Source organism: Paroedura picta, chromosome 14 (genome assembly GCF_049243985.1).
Source record: "Paroedura picta isolate Pp20150507F chromosome 14, Ppicta_v3.0, whole genome shotgun sequence".
NCBI classification, from domain to species: domain Eukaryota; kingdom Metazoa; phylum Chordata; class Lepidosauria; order Squamata; family Gekkonidae; genus Paroedura; species Paroedura picta.
Window position 1 is genome coordinate 16,124,776 of NC_135382.1, and position 19,764 is coordinate 16,144,539.

Consider the following 19,764-nt stretch of genomic DNA (forward strand, 5'->3'; position numbering starts at 1 on the left):
CAACCCAGCAAAGGTAAGAACTTTCAGCATGTGAGTGGCTGCAACATCATGCACCAGTTTTTGTCTCCATCCTAAGCATTTATTTGCTTGCTTGATTTAGAGATTGCCATTTGCACAGAGACGCTTGCTGTAAAAGACGCTTGCTCCTGGGGAGGAAAGCCATGGCAAATCTAGGCAGTATCCTAAAAAACAGAGACATCACCCTGCCAACAAAAGTGCGTCTAGTCAAGGCTATGGTCTAGTCAAGTTGCAATGTATGCAATGTATGTGAAAGTTGGACCATAAGGAAGGCTGAGCGTCAAATAATTGAGGCTTTTGAACTCTGGTGCTGGAGAAGACTCTTGCGAGTCCCTTGGACTGCAAGGCGAACAAACCGGTCAGTCCTAGAGGAGATCAGCCCTGACTGCTCCTTAGGAGGCCAGAACCTGAAGATGAAACTCAAATACTTTGGCCACCTCATGAGAAGGAAGGACTCCCTGGAGAAGCGCCTCATGCTGGGAGCGATCGAGGGCAAAAGGAGAAGGGAACGACAGAGAATGAGGTGGCTGAATGGAGTCACTGAAGCAGTAGGTACAAACTTAAATGGACTCCGGGGAATGGTAGAGGACATTGTCCATGGGGTCGCGATGGGTCGGACACAAATTTGCACCTAACAACAACAACATTTGCACAGAGAAAGATGGTCCCTGGTGCCAAACAGATCCACATTGACAGATATCCAAGGAAAAGGGACAGTAGTCTCTCTGCCCTTCCACTTTGCCTGACTCCCTTTGATGCCTCCTACCCTTCAAAACCACCGTGTGACCATTTATACCCCCAATAGAAAGTGTGACCATTTATACCCCCAATGGGAACTCTGCAAAATAGATGCTGTGAGGATTTCCCAACTACAGCACCTGACGTATCTGCAAGCATCCAGCTATGTGGCAATCAATTAATTAACTTGCACACCATTTGCTCAGGCTGACAGTGTTTCCAAACTTCAGGTTGTCAGCCCAAAGCAAAGCTTACAGCCCAAGAGACCAGAAAGCCATATCCACAAGTGTCCAAACTGTAGCTCTCCAGATGTCCATAAACTACAGTTACCATGAGCCCCTGCCAGCATGGCCACCCTGCCATATACCTTTGCCTATCACTGGGGGAAGCTCACAGATCAATTGGATAATGTTATTTGCTTATAATCAGCATGAATGTGCGCATGAATGAAACATTAAGCCGGTCCCAGAAGACACTGTTGGAAACACCATGGGGAAAAGCCCTCTAAGGGCCACTGAAATCTGCAAAGTGTTTCTACTGAAAGAATATATATTTTTTAAAATTTGGCTTGATCAGGGCACCATCCCCTTCAATTAATCTGACCATTTAGTCAAACTCTCTGTTTCAGGCCTAGTTTTCTGGTAGGGTTTCCACGTCTCCCACTCCTCACTAGCCACTGATGGAGGATGGGGACATAGGGTTGCTAGATCCAGGTTGACAAACTCATGGAGATTTGGGGGTGGAGCATGGGGATGGCAGGAACCTCAGTGGGGTACATTGCCATGGGTTTCATCCTCCCAAACAGTCATCTTCTCCAGGGGAACTGATTTCTGTAGTCTGGAGATGAGCTGTATTCTTTTTTTTGGGGGGGGAACCACAGTCCCACCCAGCATCCCTATAAGTGCACTCCTGTTTCACAATACATGCTTCCCTAATTGTCCAGAAGCTCATCTGTCCACAGGCTTTTGAGAACTGGGCACAAAATGGTTACGAGCTGCTACAGAAGAGAATGGCTAACCTTACTGAACTTGCTACCCGTTATGAATCTGCACCAATATGCTACCTAAGCAAGAAAAGCACAATATCTCTCTAGCAGAGAACAGAACTTTATTTCTTCATCTTACATGTAACTGGTTGTCTTGCTTACTTACTGGATTGTTACTGGTTTTCCCCGCAAGGATGAGTCTGGCTTTCACCTTGTTCATGTTAAAGTTCTTCAAATAGGCTTCATAAATTCTCTTGGCAAGTGATTTAAGATCTGCCATTTCAGAATCTTCTACACAGCGTCCACCTGACAGAACTTCAGCTTTCAGTTTTGCTTTCTCGGATCTTGGCATACGTCCAAATCGGATGGCTGAGGGGGAAGATACACACAGGAATTGGACAACAACATAGTTTTGTTCAACTAGAACAGCCTTTCTCAACTTTTGTACCCCTGAGAAACCCCTGAATCATTCCTCAGGCTTCGAGAAACCCTAGAAGTGGTGCAATTGTGCAGAATATGGTTGGGAAGCAAAGCTATGTACATGTCCATCTAGGGCTCCTCCCCTCCAGACCCATCATTGGCCATTTTGGGAGGGAGGGGCAGTATGATCTTAACCCCCAATAAATGTTTAATAAATTTAAAAAATATGAAAAATAAATTAACTCCCAGCCATTTGGAAAATCCTTCCAGGGCTGTCAAGAAAACCTGGCTTAGTGAGAACGCCGATCACAAACTTTATGATTGTACTTGGGGGGAGCATGTTGAGCCTATCACTCAAGTTCTCTGCTTCAGTGAAGAATTAACCCTTCATTTACTGGTTTCCTGATATCCCAGCACTTTGAGACTTGCTTTGAAAGCGCTGCCTGTCACCACAACACTCTAGTACAAGGCGTAAAACAGTACTTCCACATATGGAAGACACCTGGTGATCCAACCAAATATATGCTACTATATATATACTACTACCAAATATGAATTACAAATAAGCAATGCAATTCAGTGGGCATTGATACTGGCTTTAAAGACAACCTGTGGTGAATGAACATATTATCTGATGCGCCTATTCCAACGGGATCACGGTGGAGGTAAAAATAAATTATGGTCATTCTTACCTACCATTATGAGACATTCCAATGGAAAGGCACTTTTGGAAACGACAGTATTGGCACTTGTTGCGATTTTTTTTCTGAATTTTGCAGCTGCGGTCACATCTGTCATAGACCAGCTTCAGTCTGATCGTTCGCCTAAAAAAGCCCTATGAAAAATTTGAAATTTCAGATCACTGAGCCCTATACAATATTAAAAGCATCTCACATTTTACCTAGAAAAGGTTCCCCACCACACACACTTTTGTTCACCATCAGGCAACATGGTTCTTATAGTAAGAAGAGACATTATGCAAAAAATAAGTTAAGCATTAATATGTCATGAAAGTCCATGGTGAATATTTCTGGGCAAGTGCTACCACCTATTACATAACAAGTAATTTAAATGCTGTTTGATAACATAGCCCTGAAGTTGAAAGTACACCTTTCCTGGAAAGGCTATGAGTGGAATCCAAGAGGACCACGTGTGAACTTTCACCAACTTACAGGCTTTTGGCTGGAAGAACGGGCTTTTGGCTACTGCAGGAAACATATTTAGCCATAAAAGAGCAGCAAGAATATCTAGCTAGGGTTGCCTGCTCCAGGTTTGGAAACCCCTGGAGATGTAGGGCTGGAGCTTGGGGACGACGGGGACCTCAGTTGGGTGGAACGCCATAGAGTCCACCCTCCAGAGTATCTGTTTCTCCAGGAAACAGTTCTCTGCAGTTTGGAGATGAACTGTAATCACAGGGTGTCCCCAGATCCCACCTGGAGGCTGGCACATCACAGTTCTCAAAATCTTGATAACTTGCATCACTGCTATTCTAGATTGCTGTTATATTTCATACTATAAATATACAAATAGTTTCCTTTTCTCTCTCTGCCCTCCCCCTCCCGGGGGGGTCAAAGCAGTTTGAAAGGCGGAATGCAGCTCATGATGTTTACACTTATCCCATCGTGACCATCGTAAACAGGTTTCAGAGGTTTTTATTAAAGCTTTCCTTCCTTGTTGCAAGAATTTTAAATCCGAAAGGAACTCTGCCCTTAGATCGGAGCAACAGTCTATGGCTCTGTATCAGGGGTGCCTGTGACTCACCACAAGCAATGCTCCCTATGATGTGCTTTCCCCCTGCTAAACAGGGCACTTCACAAACTGAGCAGAATGGAACTGCTGTAATCTTAAAATGGGCTATGGGCAATGCAACACCCTGTGCAGCTCCAGACTGCTGCAGAGCAGGGCTTCTGGGGTTAATGAGCAGCCGCTCATGAGCACAACTTAGAAAGAACATTGATCACAAGCTTTACGATTCTACTGTGGGAGGATATATTGGGCTGTATACTTTTGTCTATATTATAAAATGTATAAAACAAATATTTTTATAGCCTGACCTTCCTGTTCAGGTGGGTACCAACATGTTCACATTTAATTTTGCAGACTGCTTTGGGCTCCCAGTACAGGAGGAAAAGTAAGCTAAAATATTTAAAAGGCAACTTTGGAAAATGTATTTCATAAGGGATAACAATGTGAAAAAAAATTACACAATAACCCAGCCTTTCTCAACTGTTTTACTGTTGAGAACTCCCTGAAACATTCTTCAGGCCTCGACCGAGGTACATTGGCAGCAGTGAAACCCCTTCCCACCCCCTCCAGGTTCATCACTGGCCACGGGGGGGGGGGGGGGACGGACAGATCGACATAACAACACCAAGTTGATTAAAAACAAAGCCTCCACTCTGTAAGCTTGTTTCACAGAGCTTGGGGTGGATCTCACATGCGTGATAGAAACCTGGACTAGGGAGAGTGAAACAGTCACTCTTAAAGAACTAGCCCCTGCCGATTTCTCTATCCATCATCAGTTGCAGACTGTGGGTTGGGGAGGGGGGGGTGGCAATCCTAATCCGTGAGGATCTCTCCTCCAGATTGTTGGCCTAGGGTGGGGCACAACCAAGAGCGTGGCCATCTGCCTGGTGTACCATGCACCCAATGCACCTGCAGATGCCATGCCTGCTGTGCTTGAGGTGGTGGCCACCTGAACGTTACAGTTCCCTAGACTACTAATTCTGGGAGATTTTAATGTCCCTGCAGAGCTGCCATCTTCTGGAAGTGGGCTAGACCTGGTGTCAGCCATGGTGACACTAGGGCTCTCACAATTTGTTGTTGCCCTACTCACCAAGCAGGTCACACCCTAGACCTCATTTTCTGTGCAGAGTTGGACATAGATCTGATTATGGCTAATGTTTTGACATGGTTGGACCACTATGCTCTGAAGACTGAACAAAGCTGCCACCTTCCCCTCAGTTGGGTGCCAAGCAGATTTCAGCTTGTCGGCGGAGACTTATGGATCCTACTGGATTCCTGAACGCTCTGCAGGACCCAATGCCTCCTTTCACTTCTCTAAATGGATTGGTCAGCGACTGGCACAACTGAATGCTGGCCACCATTATGAGATAGCTCCTCAATGACCTCTCCAGCCCCATCTCAAGTGGGTCCCCTGATATACCAAAGAATTTCACAAGAAGAAACGGGAACTGAGATGAATAGAATGAGTTTGGAGGAAGACTCACAATGAAGAATCGAGAACATCCTATAGAATGTAGATGAAAGCCTATGAGATGGCGGTGAAGTAAGATGCAATTTTTACTCAACTACCATTGTGTCTGCAGACTCACACCTGGCACAAGTATTCAGGATAGTTCGATCCCACGCTGCCCTTGATGAAGGGTGCCAAAACAATAGCCAATCAGGTATCAGCTGTGAGGCATTTGTTATTCCGCTGACAAAATCTCAACTCTCTGCAGCCTTAGATACAGAAAGTGAACTAGAGGCCCCTTCGCCATCTCTGGAAGAACACGGAGTTACTTCAGATTACTCTCAATAGCTGCAGCGGACAGGATGCTAGCTGCAATGAGGCCAACCACTTGCCCACTTGACCCATGCCCATCGTGGCTCCAAAAAACAAATGACATAAGAATTGCCCCCTCCCCTCTTCTGGGAAATAATCAACTTCTCCCTCTCAATGGGAGAATTGCTGGAAGGACTAAAAAAGGCAATGGTGTGCCTGTTGTTGAAAAAATCATCTCTAAACCCATGGAAGCCTGACAACCTCTGACCCGTCTCGCATTTAGCATATCTGAAAAATAATTGGAAATTCACCTGTAGGCCCAAAGCCAAGCAAAGGTTGAGTTGACGTCCCTATAGGTTTATGTTAAAAATTGTTGTTACAATGTGAATCTGTTATAATATTCTGTTTGGAACCATTGTTATGATTACTGTTACCATGATTATTATGTATACCCACAAAGTTTTATGTAAACTGCCCTGAGCCTTATAGGAGGGCAGTACAGAAATTCGTGAAAACAAATCAACAAACGAAAAACAAACAAATAACCAACCAACCATATATGGTCATATCAACCCATAAATGTTTAACAAATATAAAAAAATATATAAAAATGAATTAACTCCCAACCATTCAGGAAACCCTTCCAGGGTCATCAAGAAACCCTGGTTGGGAAAGCATGCAATAAGCTCATGGGAAATGGAGCTTCTTTCACACCCCTTTCAGCTGCCATCATCATCATCATCATCATCATCATCATCATCATCATCATCATCATCATCATTTCCATTTATTTCCTGCTGCTCCCAGCAACCTGTCTCACAGCGTGTTACAACAGTTGTCCGTCTCTGTCCTCAGCTGTGCTATGAGTCTGGCATTTTGGACCAATCACAAAACTTTGCCCATTGATATATACCGGCCTTAGATGACTTGCTTATATGAAGCCAAATCCCAGCAGTTAAGTTGCCATGGTGCTTAGAAACTTCATCATGGGACCTGGTATTTTTAGTGGTAGCAAATAGTTAGAAATAAATAGTCCAAGGTAACGATGGAAACTGAAGCATGCATCTGGCCCATCCATTTTTGACCTGGCTTCCAGAGCCAAAGAACGTTTGTCAAGGCCTGTCTGGAGTGTTACTACTGAGAGGCTGGAGGCCTGCCCAGGGACATCCGGAGGCCACATGATTATTTGCTGCCAGAAGTGATGATTTCCAGCTTTATATAGGTGATGACTCCAGAGCCAATTAAAATCCAGCCTCATTCAACACACTTGAAACGCCAGCTCAAACTTTTGGGTCTGATTTTCAGAAGCCTGATCTCCGAGCTCAAGGCAGCTGGCAGTCGCTCCTCGTAGAATAAAGGCTGGGCACAGCTCTAGTCTTTCCCAATGTTCTGCAGGCACCTCCAGTTCCCAGTTTTTATCTCTGGTGGCTCTTCTCCAGGGAGTGGCCTTGTTATTTTGCCCTGGTCCAATTCTTGCAATTGTTTTTGTCAGCAAACTTCTACCAACGTTCGTTTCACAACATGTTGCCGATTGCATGCATCCTCAGCCGCTCACCAATCATTACAACAGCACCCAAACATGAACAGGAAAACCGAGAACCGCTTCATTCACACCGAAACCACTTTGCAAATTACAGAAATAGTACACGGAGCCATGTTCAGATATAGCAACAGACACCAGGCTAGCTCCCCAATCAATTCCCCCTTATCTATTCCTGACCGGGGATTCACGGCAAGGCCGTTTTCATTTTCCCATTCACAATTTCCAAATAAAAACAAGCATGGTGACCAAACATATATTTATGCATACTATATTTCAGAAACAAAGCCTACGTTTCATGTAAACCATGCATAAGAAGAAGAAGAGTTGGTTCTTATATGCCGCTTTTCCCTACCCGAAGGAGGCTCAAAGCGGCTTACAGTCGCCTTCCCTTTCCTCTCCCCACAACAGACACCCTGTGAGGTGGGTGAGGCTGAGAGAGCCCTGATATCACTGCTTGGTCAGAACAGTTTTTATCAGTGCCGTGGTGAGCCCAAGGTCACCCAGCTGGCTGCATGTGGGGGAGCGCAGAATCAAACCTGGCATGCCAGATTAGAAGTCCGCACTCCTAACCACTACACCAAACTGACACATAAGGATGTGTCATGGGTGATCAAGTTAATTTATGCCATCGTATCCCCCATTACTATGTATAGGTGTGAAAGCTGGACCATGGAGAAAGCTGATAGAAAGAAAGTTGATTCGTTTGTAATGTGATGTTAAAGGGGAGTTTTACAGATACTGTGGATGACCCCCCCCCCCAAAAAAAAAGACAAACGAGTAGGTTCCAGATCAAATCAATTCTGAACTCTTCCTAGGAGGTAAAATGATTAAACTGAAATTATCATACTTGATTCACATTCTGAGAAGACAAAGAGGTACTGGCACAGACAATAATTCTAGGAAAAGAATTAATTCTGGTGGAATGAGATCCCGGGAGAGCGAAAGGCCCTGCCGGAGCTTCCCCAATTCCCCAGGGCCTGCAAGATGGAGCTCTTCTGCCAGGTCTTTCGTCAAGGCTTCTGCTTTCCCATTTGTCCCCCCCCCAGGCATGAGGTATTGGTAGCCCACTGAGTGAGGGGGAAGGAAGGAGATTTTTCTGCTGCCAGGGTTTAGTGTGAGGATTTTACAGTGTTCTCCACCACGAGCCAGTTTGCTGGGTGGCAGGCTATAAACAATACATAATAAATAAATAAAGACATAAAAGTTGAAGGTAGTAGGAAAGGGGAAGACTCTGCATGAGATGGATTGATTCAATCAAGGAAGCCACAGCCTTCAGTTTGCAAGACCTGAACAAGGAAGTTAACGATAAGACATTTTGGAGATCATTAGTTAATGGGGTTGCCATACGTCAAAGGCACTTTGACTGTACCTTTTGTGCCCCACTTTTTACTACCCTTACAATTGCTGACTGAGAGAGCTCTGAGTGAACTGCGATTGGTCCAAGGTCACCCAGCTGGCAGGATGTGGAGCAGTGGGGGAACAAACCCAGTTCTTCAGATTAGAGGCTGCCGCTCTTAACCACTACACCAAGCTAGCGTTCAGCACTCACAAACAATGGTCTATTATAAAGTTTTAAGTAAGCATACAAAAAATAATGTGAAAAAACCCCTATGCTGCAATTCCAAATACATTTACTGTTTTCCAGAGTTTATCTCCAAGTAAAAACGCTAGACCCCGAACAGCACAATCCTATGCGAAGTTTTCTAGAATCTACATTTTTAAAATTTCCATCAGCTGCCACTAGGATAATTCTAAATAGGATTTCACAGCTGTTCTTTACAAATGTGTTTCTCTTGATCGTGGCCTTAATCAGGGGTAGTCAACCTGTGGTCCTCCAGATGTTCATGGACCACAATTCCCATGAGCCCCTGCCAGCAAACGCTGGCAGGGGCTCATGGGAATTATAGTCCATGAACATCTGGAGGACCACAGGTTGACTACCCCTGGCCTAAATGAGTTTTAGAAAATTCCCCTTCCCCTTAATTACAAGTTGTTTCTTTAAAACCTAGCAAAAAACAACAGTTTCTATGATTCAGGCAGGCTTTCATTAGGAGAATCACATTTCTGAAATCTGGTCCGAGGCCACTCTGTCTGAGCACACCAAAACCGACTGCTACTCTCCAGCATTTCTTAGCCCCGGATGTCGCTGACAGTACCTTGCAGCCTTCACAAGCATGGACTCCATAATGGTACCCGGAAGCTCTGTCGCCACATATTCTACATTCAAGGTTTAGTGCTGCACCAGGTGGTTCGTCTTTGCTTCCTGGAATTGTCACAAGGTTCACAGACGAAGGACTTGATGCTGGCGAAAGAGAATCTGAGGAGAGGGACAAAAAAAAGAGAGGAAATATTAGCAAACGTTACCAAGTGCACACTCTTAATTAGCAGTATTCCAGAAGTTATCCATATAAGCCGATTTTAAAAGCCCTCACTTTTCAGATGTTGGAAAACCATCACAAAGTATCCTTTTGAGAAATAAGAGGTTTAAATGTAACTTAGCTTAAAGGGCACGTAAAATGCCCTGCATTTCACTACCCACAGGAGTCCCAAAGCAGTTTACTAGCACCTTTCCCTTCCTCTCCCCACAACAGACACCCTGTGAAGTAGGTGAGGCTGAGAGTTCTAAGACAGTGGTCCCCAACCTTTTTATCACCGGGGACCACTCAACGCCTTTTACTGAGGCCCGGTGGGAGGGGGGGTAGTTTACTCCTCTACTCTCAACCACTGCCCTAGCACTCTCTGATCGCTATGGTAATGTTTAAACATCTCTTCAAAATAAGATACAGACACGCCACAACAATGAAGTGTGTTGTAAAGGGCTGGGGGGGATGAAGTAAAGGGCCGGGGGGGGGAAGGCGTCCTTCGGGGCCCACCTCCAATTAGTCGAAGGACCACATGTGGTCCGCAGCCCACAGGTTGGGGATCGCTATTCTAAGAGAAGTGCTCTGAGAAAACTGTGACTGGCCCAAGGTTGCACAGCTGGCTGCATGTGGAGGAGGAATAGGGAATCAAACCCGGTTCTCAAGATTAGAGGCTAGGGCATGTAGTCCTAAAAGCTGGCAAAGGACCTTCAAAGGGAGACGCCAGAGAAAACTTGCTGAATCCAGGAGTTAAATTGTTTGCTACAAGGTAACACCAGTTGCAGTGTCTGAAGACCAGTAGGCTGAGAGTTGGTGAAGTTGCAGCTCATAACCATAGCGCCCCAGCACTCCCTTTTGGAAATGTCAGAGACCGTCACAAGGTTGTGGGGCTTAGGCTTTTTGTAATCCACTTTATTGTCATTTGTTTTGCATAGTCAACCAAGTCAAATTCCATTTACTATCATTACTTTTGTCTGGTGGATAGAGACAAATTCCAAATCTAATTTCATCAACATCCTAAACCAGATGTATGAAACCATACTACCCCTTGTAACAAAACAACATTGCAGTCCTTTAACAATATAAAAATCTGAATAAATGCCATAGAGATTTCTGCATTCTCAGTCGCAGAATTCCCACCTGTAATGATCGATCCATCGGATCCAGGACCATTTCCCAGAGACTGGAAATCTGTAATGCTCAACGCTCCTGAGCTATCCCCACTCATTGACTGAGAAAGCTCCTTTATGTTCTCCATATCCTGTAAAAATTCTCCAGGTAAAGGGCTTTCCAAATCCTCCTCCTTCAAGGGAATGAGGGGACAAACTGGGCTTTCGGCGTCTACCATGTTGGTCAGGCGATGTATGTCAGCTGACATTCATGAAATTTCTGAAAGGAAGACATCTCTTTTAGTGGGGCAAAAATAGCAATTTATCTATCACATTTCCATCCCTTCCCTTCTCTGAGAAGCTGTGTACATGGAGTTACTTTGTTCTCTAAGACAGGGGTAGTCAACCTGTGGTCCCCTAGATGTTCATGGACTACAATTCCCGGCAAATGCTGGCAGGGGCTCATGGGGATTGTACTCCATGAACATCTGGAGGACCACAGGTTGACTACTCCTGCTCTAAGAGGTGGCTAAAGCTCTGACTCACCCACCCTGACCCCAGTTTAGTAGGGATAAGACCCTGATTTTCCTATGTTCTTTACAGACTGTACCTCGTAGTACACAAAAATTATTTGGTTAACCCAGGCTTTCTCAACCATGAGAAATCATGAGGAAGGGTTTCACAAATCGGTAGGAGTTAATCAATTGTATATATTTTTTAAATTTGGTAAACATTTATTGGCTGAGGTGACTATATATGGGCATGTTGCCACTGCCACCCCAATGACGGATGGGCCTGGAGAGGGTGGGAAGGGCAGGGGCTCCAGGTGGGCATGAACACAGCTATTTGCCAACTATATTCTGCACGATGGTGCCACTTCTAGGATTCTCAAAGCCTGAAGAAGTTTTCAGGAGATTCTCAAGGGTAAAAAAGTTGAGAAAGGCAATATTTTGAAATTATGCCAATAAAAGTTTTTGTTGTTGTTGTTTTTGGTTTTTGGTTTGGAGCCTTTCTCTGCCACCTCATCAGATTCTTGCTCCAGGCAAGATTAAATTCGCAAACTGATTAAAATAATAAAATGGGCATGTGAAGACAACAAGCCATTAAGTCTTGGGACACAAGCAAGAGAAGACCATATTAAAAACTTAATGAAAAACTTGGGTTAAAAAAACAGATGCTCTTCAGATTGCCTAACTCTTTCGCCTTTTACAATAAAAGTTTGTAGCTCACAGTTCATTGTGATGCGGGTACATTACAGGGAACACAGTCTTAGACCGTTTTAGCATGTAACATAACAGTACAGGGAATATATCAATAGTTTTGAACAACATTTTGAGCACAATAACATTTTACAATCGTAACACATGCAACACAACCATTAGCTACTCAACTGTGAGTGCTGCTTTTGTTTAATGGTGGCCGGGTCAAGAGTTACCCTAGGATTGTGTCTGTAGGGCGTTGCTGATAATTGTTAGTTGGGAGGGGCTTCTGGGTTGGTGTTGCTCCATTGGTCTCAACCAAAGGCTTGGCGGAAGAGCTCCATTTTGCAGGCCCTGCTGAAGTATTTCAGTTCTGGCAGGGCTCTGATCTCTTCTGGAAGCTTGTTCCACCAAGTGGGGGGCAGGATGGCATTTGTTGGCATTTGTGGAGCATTGTGCTCTCCAGGGGGCATAAGCAGAGAGGTGGTCCTCACATACGCACGGCCCAGAACAGGTATAGCCTTAAAGGTGATACCAAGACCTTAAGCCTGATCCAGAACTCAATCGGTAACCAGTGCAGCTGTTGGAGAGTGAATTGAATGTGGGCCCAACAGGGTGTTCCTGTGAGGACCTTGGCTGCTACATTCTGTACCAGGTGAAGTTTCCAGAGAAGAGATAATGGTAGGTCTGTGTAGAGTGAGTTGTAGAACTCTATTCTAGAGGTGACCGTCACATGGATCATTGTGCAGCCAGATAGGGCACTAGTAGCTTAGCTTGGGGCAGGTGGAAGAACACCAGTCTTGCTACTTGTGATCTGTTCCTCCAGGGAGAGGGAGGTGTCAAAGATCACATCCAAGTTCCTGGATGTCTGTCCCTCTGATAGTCGCACCCCACCCAGGCTGGGCAATTGCACCTCCTCACTGGGACCTTCGTATCGAACCATAAGACCTCCGTCTTCGAAGGATTGCGTTTCAGATGGCTCTGCTTGAGCCATCCTGTCACTGCTTCCAGACATCTAGTTAATGAATCTGGGGATGAATCAGGGTGTCCATCCATCAGGATGAAGAGCTGGGTGTCATCGACATATTGATGACATCCCAGTATGAAATACTGTACTAGCTGGGCAAGAGGGTGCCTGAAGATATTAAATAGGATTGGTGAGAAAACCGTTCCCTGTGGCAACCCGAATGGGAGTTGGCAAGGCTGAGATTGGTTCTCTCCAACGGCAACTCTCTGTCCATGACTGCGGACAAAGTAGATCAACCATTGGAGGGGTGTCCCATGTATCCCAGGGTCCTTGTGTGATTATTTGAAAGTCAGCTGGTCATAGTAGCAGTCCCAAATGACTATGCTATGGTTACATGGTGTGACCACGATGAACTCAGCCAAATCAGGTTTTTGTAGAGGCAGGTCAATAACCAGAAACCTTTTGTTGCAGGGGCAAATTTTTTGTTAAGGGGGCACTAAGGGGGTTGGACCCACGGGTATGTCAACCTCCAGGTGGGGGCTGAAGACCTCTTCCCACATCTGGGTGCACATCTGGAAAAACTAGGCCCCTGGGCTCCCACAGGCTCCTCCTCCAACACGGTATGGTGAACTGCGCCTCAGCCTTGGCTTCTGCCATGAGCCCACTGACACTGCCTATGGGAAGATGGATCAATAGCTAGTCTTGCACCCTGTACTGCTGCTGCTGTCACCACCGAGCTCCATTCATGGCCCAGTCTCCATTGTTTCTTGGGTGCCCCTTAGCTCTCTGCCACAGCTCTGCCCCCCACCCGCAGTACCATATCTCTTCATGCCTTCCTCCTGTCGTCACCTGTCAGCCCTCAGTGTCTGTTGTGGGTGCACCAGGGTGCCTTCCCCACCTCAGAAGCGCCTACCACACCCCCTTGCCTGGCTCCAGCTTGGGCATAAAAAGGTTACAAGCCTTATACTCAGTTGTGTTATGGCCTTCCTCTAATCACATCAGGCATTTGTCATGATCGTTGTTCTATGCCATTTGTATGCCCCAGTTAACACACTTCTAGAAATATTCCTGAGGTAAGTTGAGAGTTAAAATACGTACTCCTAATCTATAGAATAGGGCAGACAAGCTAATATAGAGAAGCGTATATAAGGAATTACGTTCTTAAAACCTTCTAGATCAGCCTTTCTCATTTTTATTTTTATTTTACCATTGAGAAACCCTTGAAACATTCTTCGGGCTTTGAGAACCCCCAGAAGTGGTAGAATATGGTTGGGAATGAGAACAGCATGATGTAAGTCACTTTGGGTTCCCGTTATGGGAGCAAGTGGGGTATAAGTAATGTATAACTGAAAATGAGGGGCAGATAAAATGTAAGGCGATGGATAGGCCGGAAGGAGAGAAGGAAACAAGGAAAGCAGATTCAGAAGTTTTCCTTCCATGAAGAAGGAAAGGGGAAAGAGTGAGACTCCTTCCACTAATTCCTTGTGCATTCCCTGCTGTCCACGGGGCCTTGTAGCCAGCACCATGCTGCAGTTCCCCCAGAGAGAGGATGCCAGAGGAACGGAAGCAGGAACAGCCAATGCTGGGAAGGCAGATAAAGACAAGCTCATTGTTGGGTTGGAAGAAGGGAAGGAAGCAAGAAAAAAGGGGAAGGTATGGGGGCCTTCAGGGAATGGAAAGGAAAAATAATGAGGCAGGGGGAAATAAGATGCTCTTCAAAAGTCCTTTAGTGGCCCCCATTTGTTTATACAATTTTTATATAAAAAGCAGGCCCCCTCCTATGATCTGTTGATATTTGTGCTTGTGATGCCATTGAAGTATTCCTCTCTTGATCCGACTACTCTCGTACAAATGGCACATCTTCTACTTGATATTGGACTTCTACAGATGGACCAGCACCTTCATGTGAGACTAATGTGGCTATCAACTGATCACCTAGAAGGCACATCATGTGCCACTCAGCATAAATGCCCAGATTGCTAATATCTGATCCCTGGAAGCTGCCATAAAATGAAGAGACTGAATCAAAACATTCTGTCCTTCTGTGTTCATGCTCTGCTGCAGTTCAAATGCACCTGTTACAAGCCTGGCAGTCTTCAAGCAAAGGTTGGATACACACTTTTCTTGGATGCTTTAGGATGCTTAGGGCTGATCCTGCGTTGAGCAGGGGGTTGGACTAGATGGCCTGTATGGCCCCTTCCAACTCTATGATTCTATGATTCTAAGCCATTAGACCAGGGGTAGTCAAACTGTGGCCCTCCAGATGTCCGTGGACTACAATTCGCAGGAGCCCCTGCCAGCATTCGCTGGGAATTGTAGTCCACGGACATCTGGAGGGCCGCAATTTGACTACCCCTGCATTAGACCAATGAAAGACTACATTCATCCTTTTTTCAGTCAGCAGTGAAACATGCACACAGCTATGCCTTCGCATCAAATATTTTCTTTCCCCAAGATGTCTCACTGAATTCTGAGCTTTCTAGAGCAATATCTGTTCTGAAGGTACTTATATGCTGCATTCAAGCTTCTGTTTCAAATATATGCAAAAATGTCATTCGCATTCCTGTGCCCCGGGGCTTTATTCACAATGGCATCTTGATAAATCGACCAATGGTCTGCTTTACTATAGCTTCACAAGAACACGTGACACCCTCTATTCCTTCCTGACTTCATAAAGTATCATATACATTTTCCAAGTCTGTGAAGAGCTTTAGCTCTTAAACGGCTATTGTACATTTGGAAGCATCCCTAAGATCTGGAAAAAAGATAACAATTATGCCCATCCCCAAAGTAGTCAATGTTACAGAGGCTAATATTAATAACCCTCCTTGGACCAGAACCCTTTTTAGCAATACCCACTTGACTCTATACTTGTACTGGCAAAATTTCTCCCAGCCAGTAGGCACAGCTCTCAGCTAACTGCTGCATGTAGCTAATAAGAGCATGGAAGCAAATGACTTGGCCAATATGATTGATCGTACTGATTCACTTTCATTACTTTTTTCAATAATCTGTCTTTCCAGCTGGTTTAATCCCCAAAGCAGGCTACAGCAAAACAATTTTAAATTCTAATACACATTTAAAATAAGCATATGCACTTAAACAGATCTCCTGCTAAATAACATTAACATGTTTTCGATTCTTGAGAGCCAGCTCGGTGTTGAGAGCCAGCATGATGTTAGGAGTGTGGACTTCTAATCTGGCAAGTCGAGTTTTATTCCGTGCTCAACATGCAGCCAACTGGGTGACCTTGGCCTCATCACAGCCATGACAGAGCTGTTCTGACTGAGCAGCAATCTCAGGGCTCTCTCAGCCTCACCTACCTCTCAGGTTGTCTATTGTGGAGAGAGGAATGGGAAGGGGATTGTAAGCCGCTTTGAGACTCCTTCAGGTAGAGAATAGCGGCATATAAGAACCAACTCTTCTTCTTTGTGTGCAGTGGAGTCACTTAGCAATGAAGACTTCTAAATGGGCCAACCAGGCATAAAATCACGCCTCAGCTATTTATAGCTCCAGAATAATATCTTGCCCATGACCAAGAGATACATTCAAGCATACATGTCTATCTATATACATATGTTTAAGGTACATTCTAAAATATGTTTCTTTGGAAGTTAAAGGATAGATTTCTTATGTGTTCCTCCCTTATCTAAGAGATTGTTTATGTGGGACTTCTACCCACCAAATACACTGATGTACATCATTCAGGCAGTCAGAGACTAAATACAACACTGGTAAACTCACTACTTAACAGAGCCTTGCACAAGGAACATTAATTGTATACAGAGCCCAAGCCAAATAAACTGCCTTGCAAGGAATAAAAGCTTTAGCCATTTAACATCAAAGCAGAGTATACTTTTCTACTGAAGCTCTGGCTATCAGATGTTATCTAGGTTTGGTGTTGAAGACCGACTGTTCTGAGGAACTTCAATATTCAACCCAAGGCAACTTTGTGTGGTCAGGCAGGGGTAGTCAAACTGCGGCCCTCCAGATGTCCATGGACTACAATTCCCATGAGCCCGCTGGGTCATGGTATCCCTGCTCCCCCTGCCCCCTCCCAGAATTCCACCAATATGCTCTGGACCTGTTTGTATTGTTACATTGTTGCATTGTTTATATTGTTTATACTGTTACATTGTTATATGGTTACAACTATTAGTTATTATTATTGTAAGGTTATTCACATGTTTTTATAGACCGTTTTATTTATTGTTCTTTGTTCTTATGTAAACCGCCCTGAGCCTCTGGGGAGGGCAGTATATAAATATAATAAATAAATAAATAAATAAATAAATAAATAAATAAATAAATAAATAAATAAATAAATAAATAAATAAATAAAATACCTATGTGAGCCTGTGGCCAGTATTATACTATTAATATATATAAGGACTTGTCACTGATGAAAGAATCGCACTGAAAACGGAGATTACTTGGATTCTGTTTTGACAGAAGTCCTACAGAATAAAGAAACAAGGAAAACTACAAAAATTTTCTTTCTTTTCTTTCTTTCTTTTATGAATATATTTATTATATTGCCAGTGGATAGGTCTGTTTCTCTCTGTTTGGAGGACTTTGTCATGGTCAAATAATGCAGGGGTAGTCAACCTGTGGTCGTCCAGATGTCCCTGGACTACAATTCCCATGAGCTATACGGGAATTGTTTGCTGGCAAGGGCTCATGGGAATTGTAGTCCATGAACTTCTGGAGGACCACAGGTTGACTACCCCTGAAATAATGTATCTGCTTGAGACAAAGGTGCTGCAGGATTTTTTTATCTGCATACGGAGAAGATAAAGATGAAGAGAACAGGGTGATAGGATGTATCGCTAGTTCATTTGAAGGCACGTTAATCTTGCCTGGCACAATAGTATAAGATAGTTCAGAATCTTAATCACCAGGACCAGATGCCCTTGTTGAAAGTGACTGGGCTAGTAGGTGTGATGGTTTTGCACAGTTCTTTTGGGGATAACATTTCTCTGGTCTGACTCAGATGCCCTTTTAAGTAGATCTTTCACGAAACGTGTTGAGCCTTCTATTAATCAGTCTTTTATTAATAATTTCAGATTAATCTTCATGATCAAGGTTTAAAGGGTGCTCTGGGCTGTAAAGATCATCGTCTGCAAACTGGATCCGGACCCTTCTGCCTAGTAAAATCACATCAAGATACAAAGAGGGGCTCTTCCAGAATCTTTAAAGGAGGCAGTAATCTTTGCTGAAAGAAACTCTATAAGCCCTTCTCCAACTTGCACTTTTTGAGAATGTGATCAAATCGATTGGGTTGGATAAGGGTATGCAAAGCCCAATGGTATTTTTTTGGGTTTGGATATAATGAATCCAAAAAAAAATTAGTATTTCCTGTTATTTGTGAATCTAATATTTGTATGGTATTCACTTTCAGTAAATATTCTGGAATGTTCCATTATAGCCTATGGAAACCACTATAGTCAATGGTCCCCATAGCTTATAATGGAGAATTGATCTGGGGATATCTGTGGTTCTGAGGGGCAGCTCCTTGTGGCAGAAAAATCAAAAAAATCCCAAGTTTGAAAAAGATTGGACCAGGGGGGGCAATTCTAGCCCCCCCCCGTAGATGCACCCATTCTCCATTGTTTCCAACAAGGGGGGGGGCATTTAAACCTCAAAGGTCCCTTTAAAATTTAAATGTTGCACATCAACTACAAATAGTAGTTTGATCAGGATGCCAATACTTGTTGGAAGAAATTTGATAATTTGCAATGGAGGGGTGTGTTTTCTTTTTAATGGACATGACAACCACATGGTGATTTGCCAAGGTAAGGTTGCACATCTTACATTTTATGTAGACAGGTAGTGAAGGGGAGAGATCAGTCACATTAACAATGATGACACTGGGAAAGTAAGGCCTGGGAAATTAAGTTTAGGCTGCAGAGTAGGATAATAATGATCAGGGAGAATTCACAGAAACACTAATCATTCCATCATTTCAATGAGTGGATGAGACTATGGTGTCAGGAGGAGAGGTTCAGATTTGTTAAGAACTGGACATTTTTGGACAATCTGAGCCTCTACCAAAAGGATGGGCTTCTCTCTAAACTGAAACAGACCCACATTTAAAAGTTTGCAGCAATTTTTACAACTGATGCATGGTAGCCATGCAACAGGAACAGGGGAGTCTCTGCTTTGGAAAAACTCATTGTGTGCAAATGACAGGGTGTGATAGGTATCAGGTGGGTTGCCACATTGGTAACAAAGTTCACAGAATCACAGATGGAAGGGGCCATACAGGCCATCTAGTCCAACCCCCTGCTCAATGCAGGATCAGCCCTAACCATCCTAAAGCATCCAAGAAAAGTGTGTATCCAACCTTTGCTTGAAGACTGCCAGTGAGGGGAAGCTCACCACCTCCTTAGGCAGCCTATTCCACTGCTGAACTACTCTGACTGTGAAATTTTTTTCCTGATATCTAGCTTGTATCATTGTACTTGTAGTTTAAACCTATTACTGTGCATCCTTTTCTCTGCTGCCAGCAGAAACAGCATCCTGCCCTCCTCCAAGTGACAACCTTTCAAATACTTAAAGAGGGCTATCATGTCCCTTCTCAACCTCCTTTTCTCCAAGCTGAACATTCCCAAGTCCCTCAACCTATCTTCATAGGGCTTGGTCCCTTGGCCCCAGATCATCTTCGTCGCTCTCCTCTGTACCCTTTCAATTTTATCTACGTCCTTCTTGAAGTGAGGCCTCCAGAACTGCACACAGTACTCCAGTGGTGGTCTGACCAGTGCCGTATACAATGGGTCTATGACAAGTTTGAGTCCCGTAGCCCCTTAAAGACCAACAATGTTTTATTCAAGGTTTAAGCTCCACTGTATCTGAAGAAGCGTACTTGCACACGTAAGCTTCCCTCTTGAATAAAACTTGGTTGGTCTTAAAGGTGC

The 19,764-nt window shown here is 44.2% G+C and overlaps 1 protein-coding gene across 5 annotated transcripts in view; it reads right to left on the reverse strand.

Moving 5' to 3' along the window:
- PPARA (peroxisome proliferator activated receptor alpha) overlaps positions 1-19,764 on the reverse strand; it is a 50,503-nt gene that overhangs the window by 12,663 nt on the left and 18,076 nt on the right. For 4 of the 5 annotated variants that reach the window (XM_077310067.1, XM_077310066.1, XM_077310068.1 and 1 more), the window contains 4 exons: positions 10,713-10,961; positions 9,369-9,529; positions 2,858-2,996; positions 1,908-2,110 (listed from right to left, as the gene is read on the reverse strand). In XM_077310067.1, the coding sequence (XP_077166182.1) occupies positions 1,908-2,110; positions 2,858-2,996; positions 9,369-9,529; positions 10,713-10,950 (741 nt within the window). In that variant the 5' untranslated portion in view covers positions 10,951-10,961. The remainder of the gene's footprint in view (positions 1-1,907; positions 2,111-2,857; positions 2,997-9,368; positions 9,530-10,712; positions 10,962-19,764) is intronic. The other variant, XM_077310070.1, reaches the window with a different exon arrangement.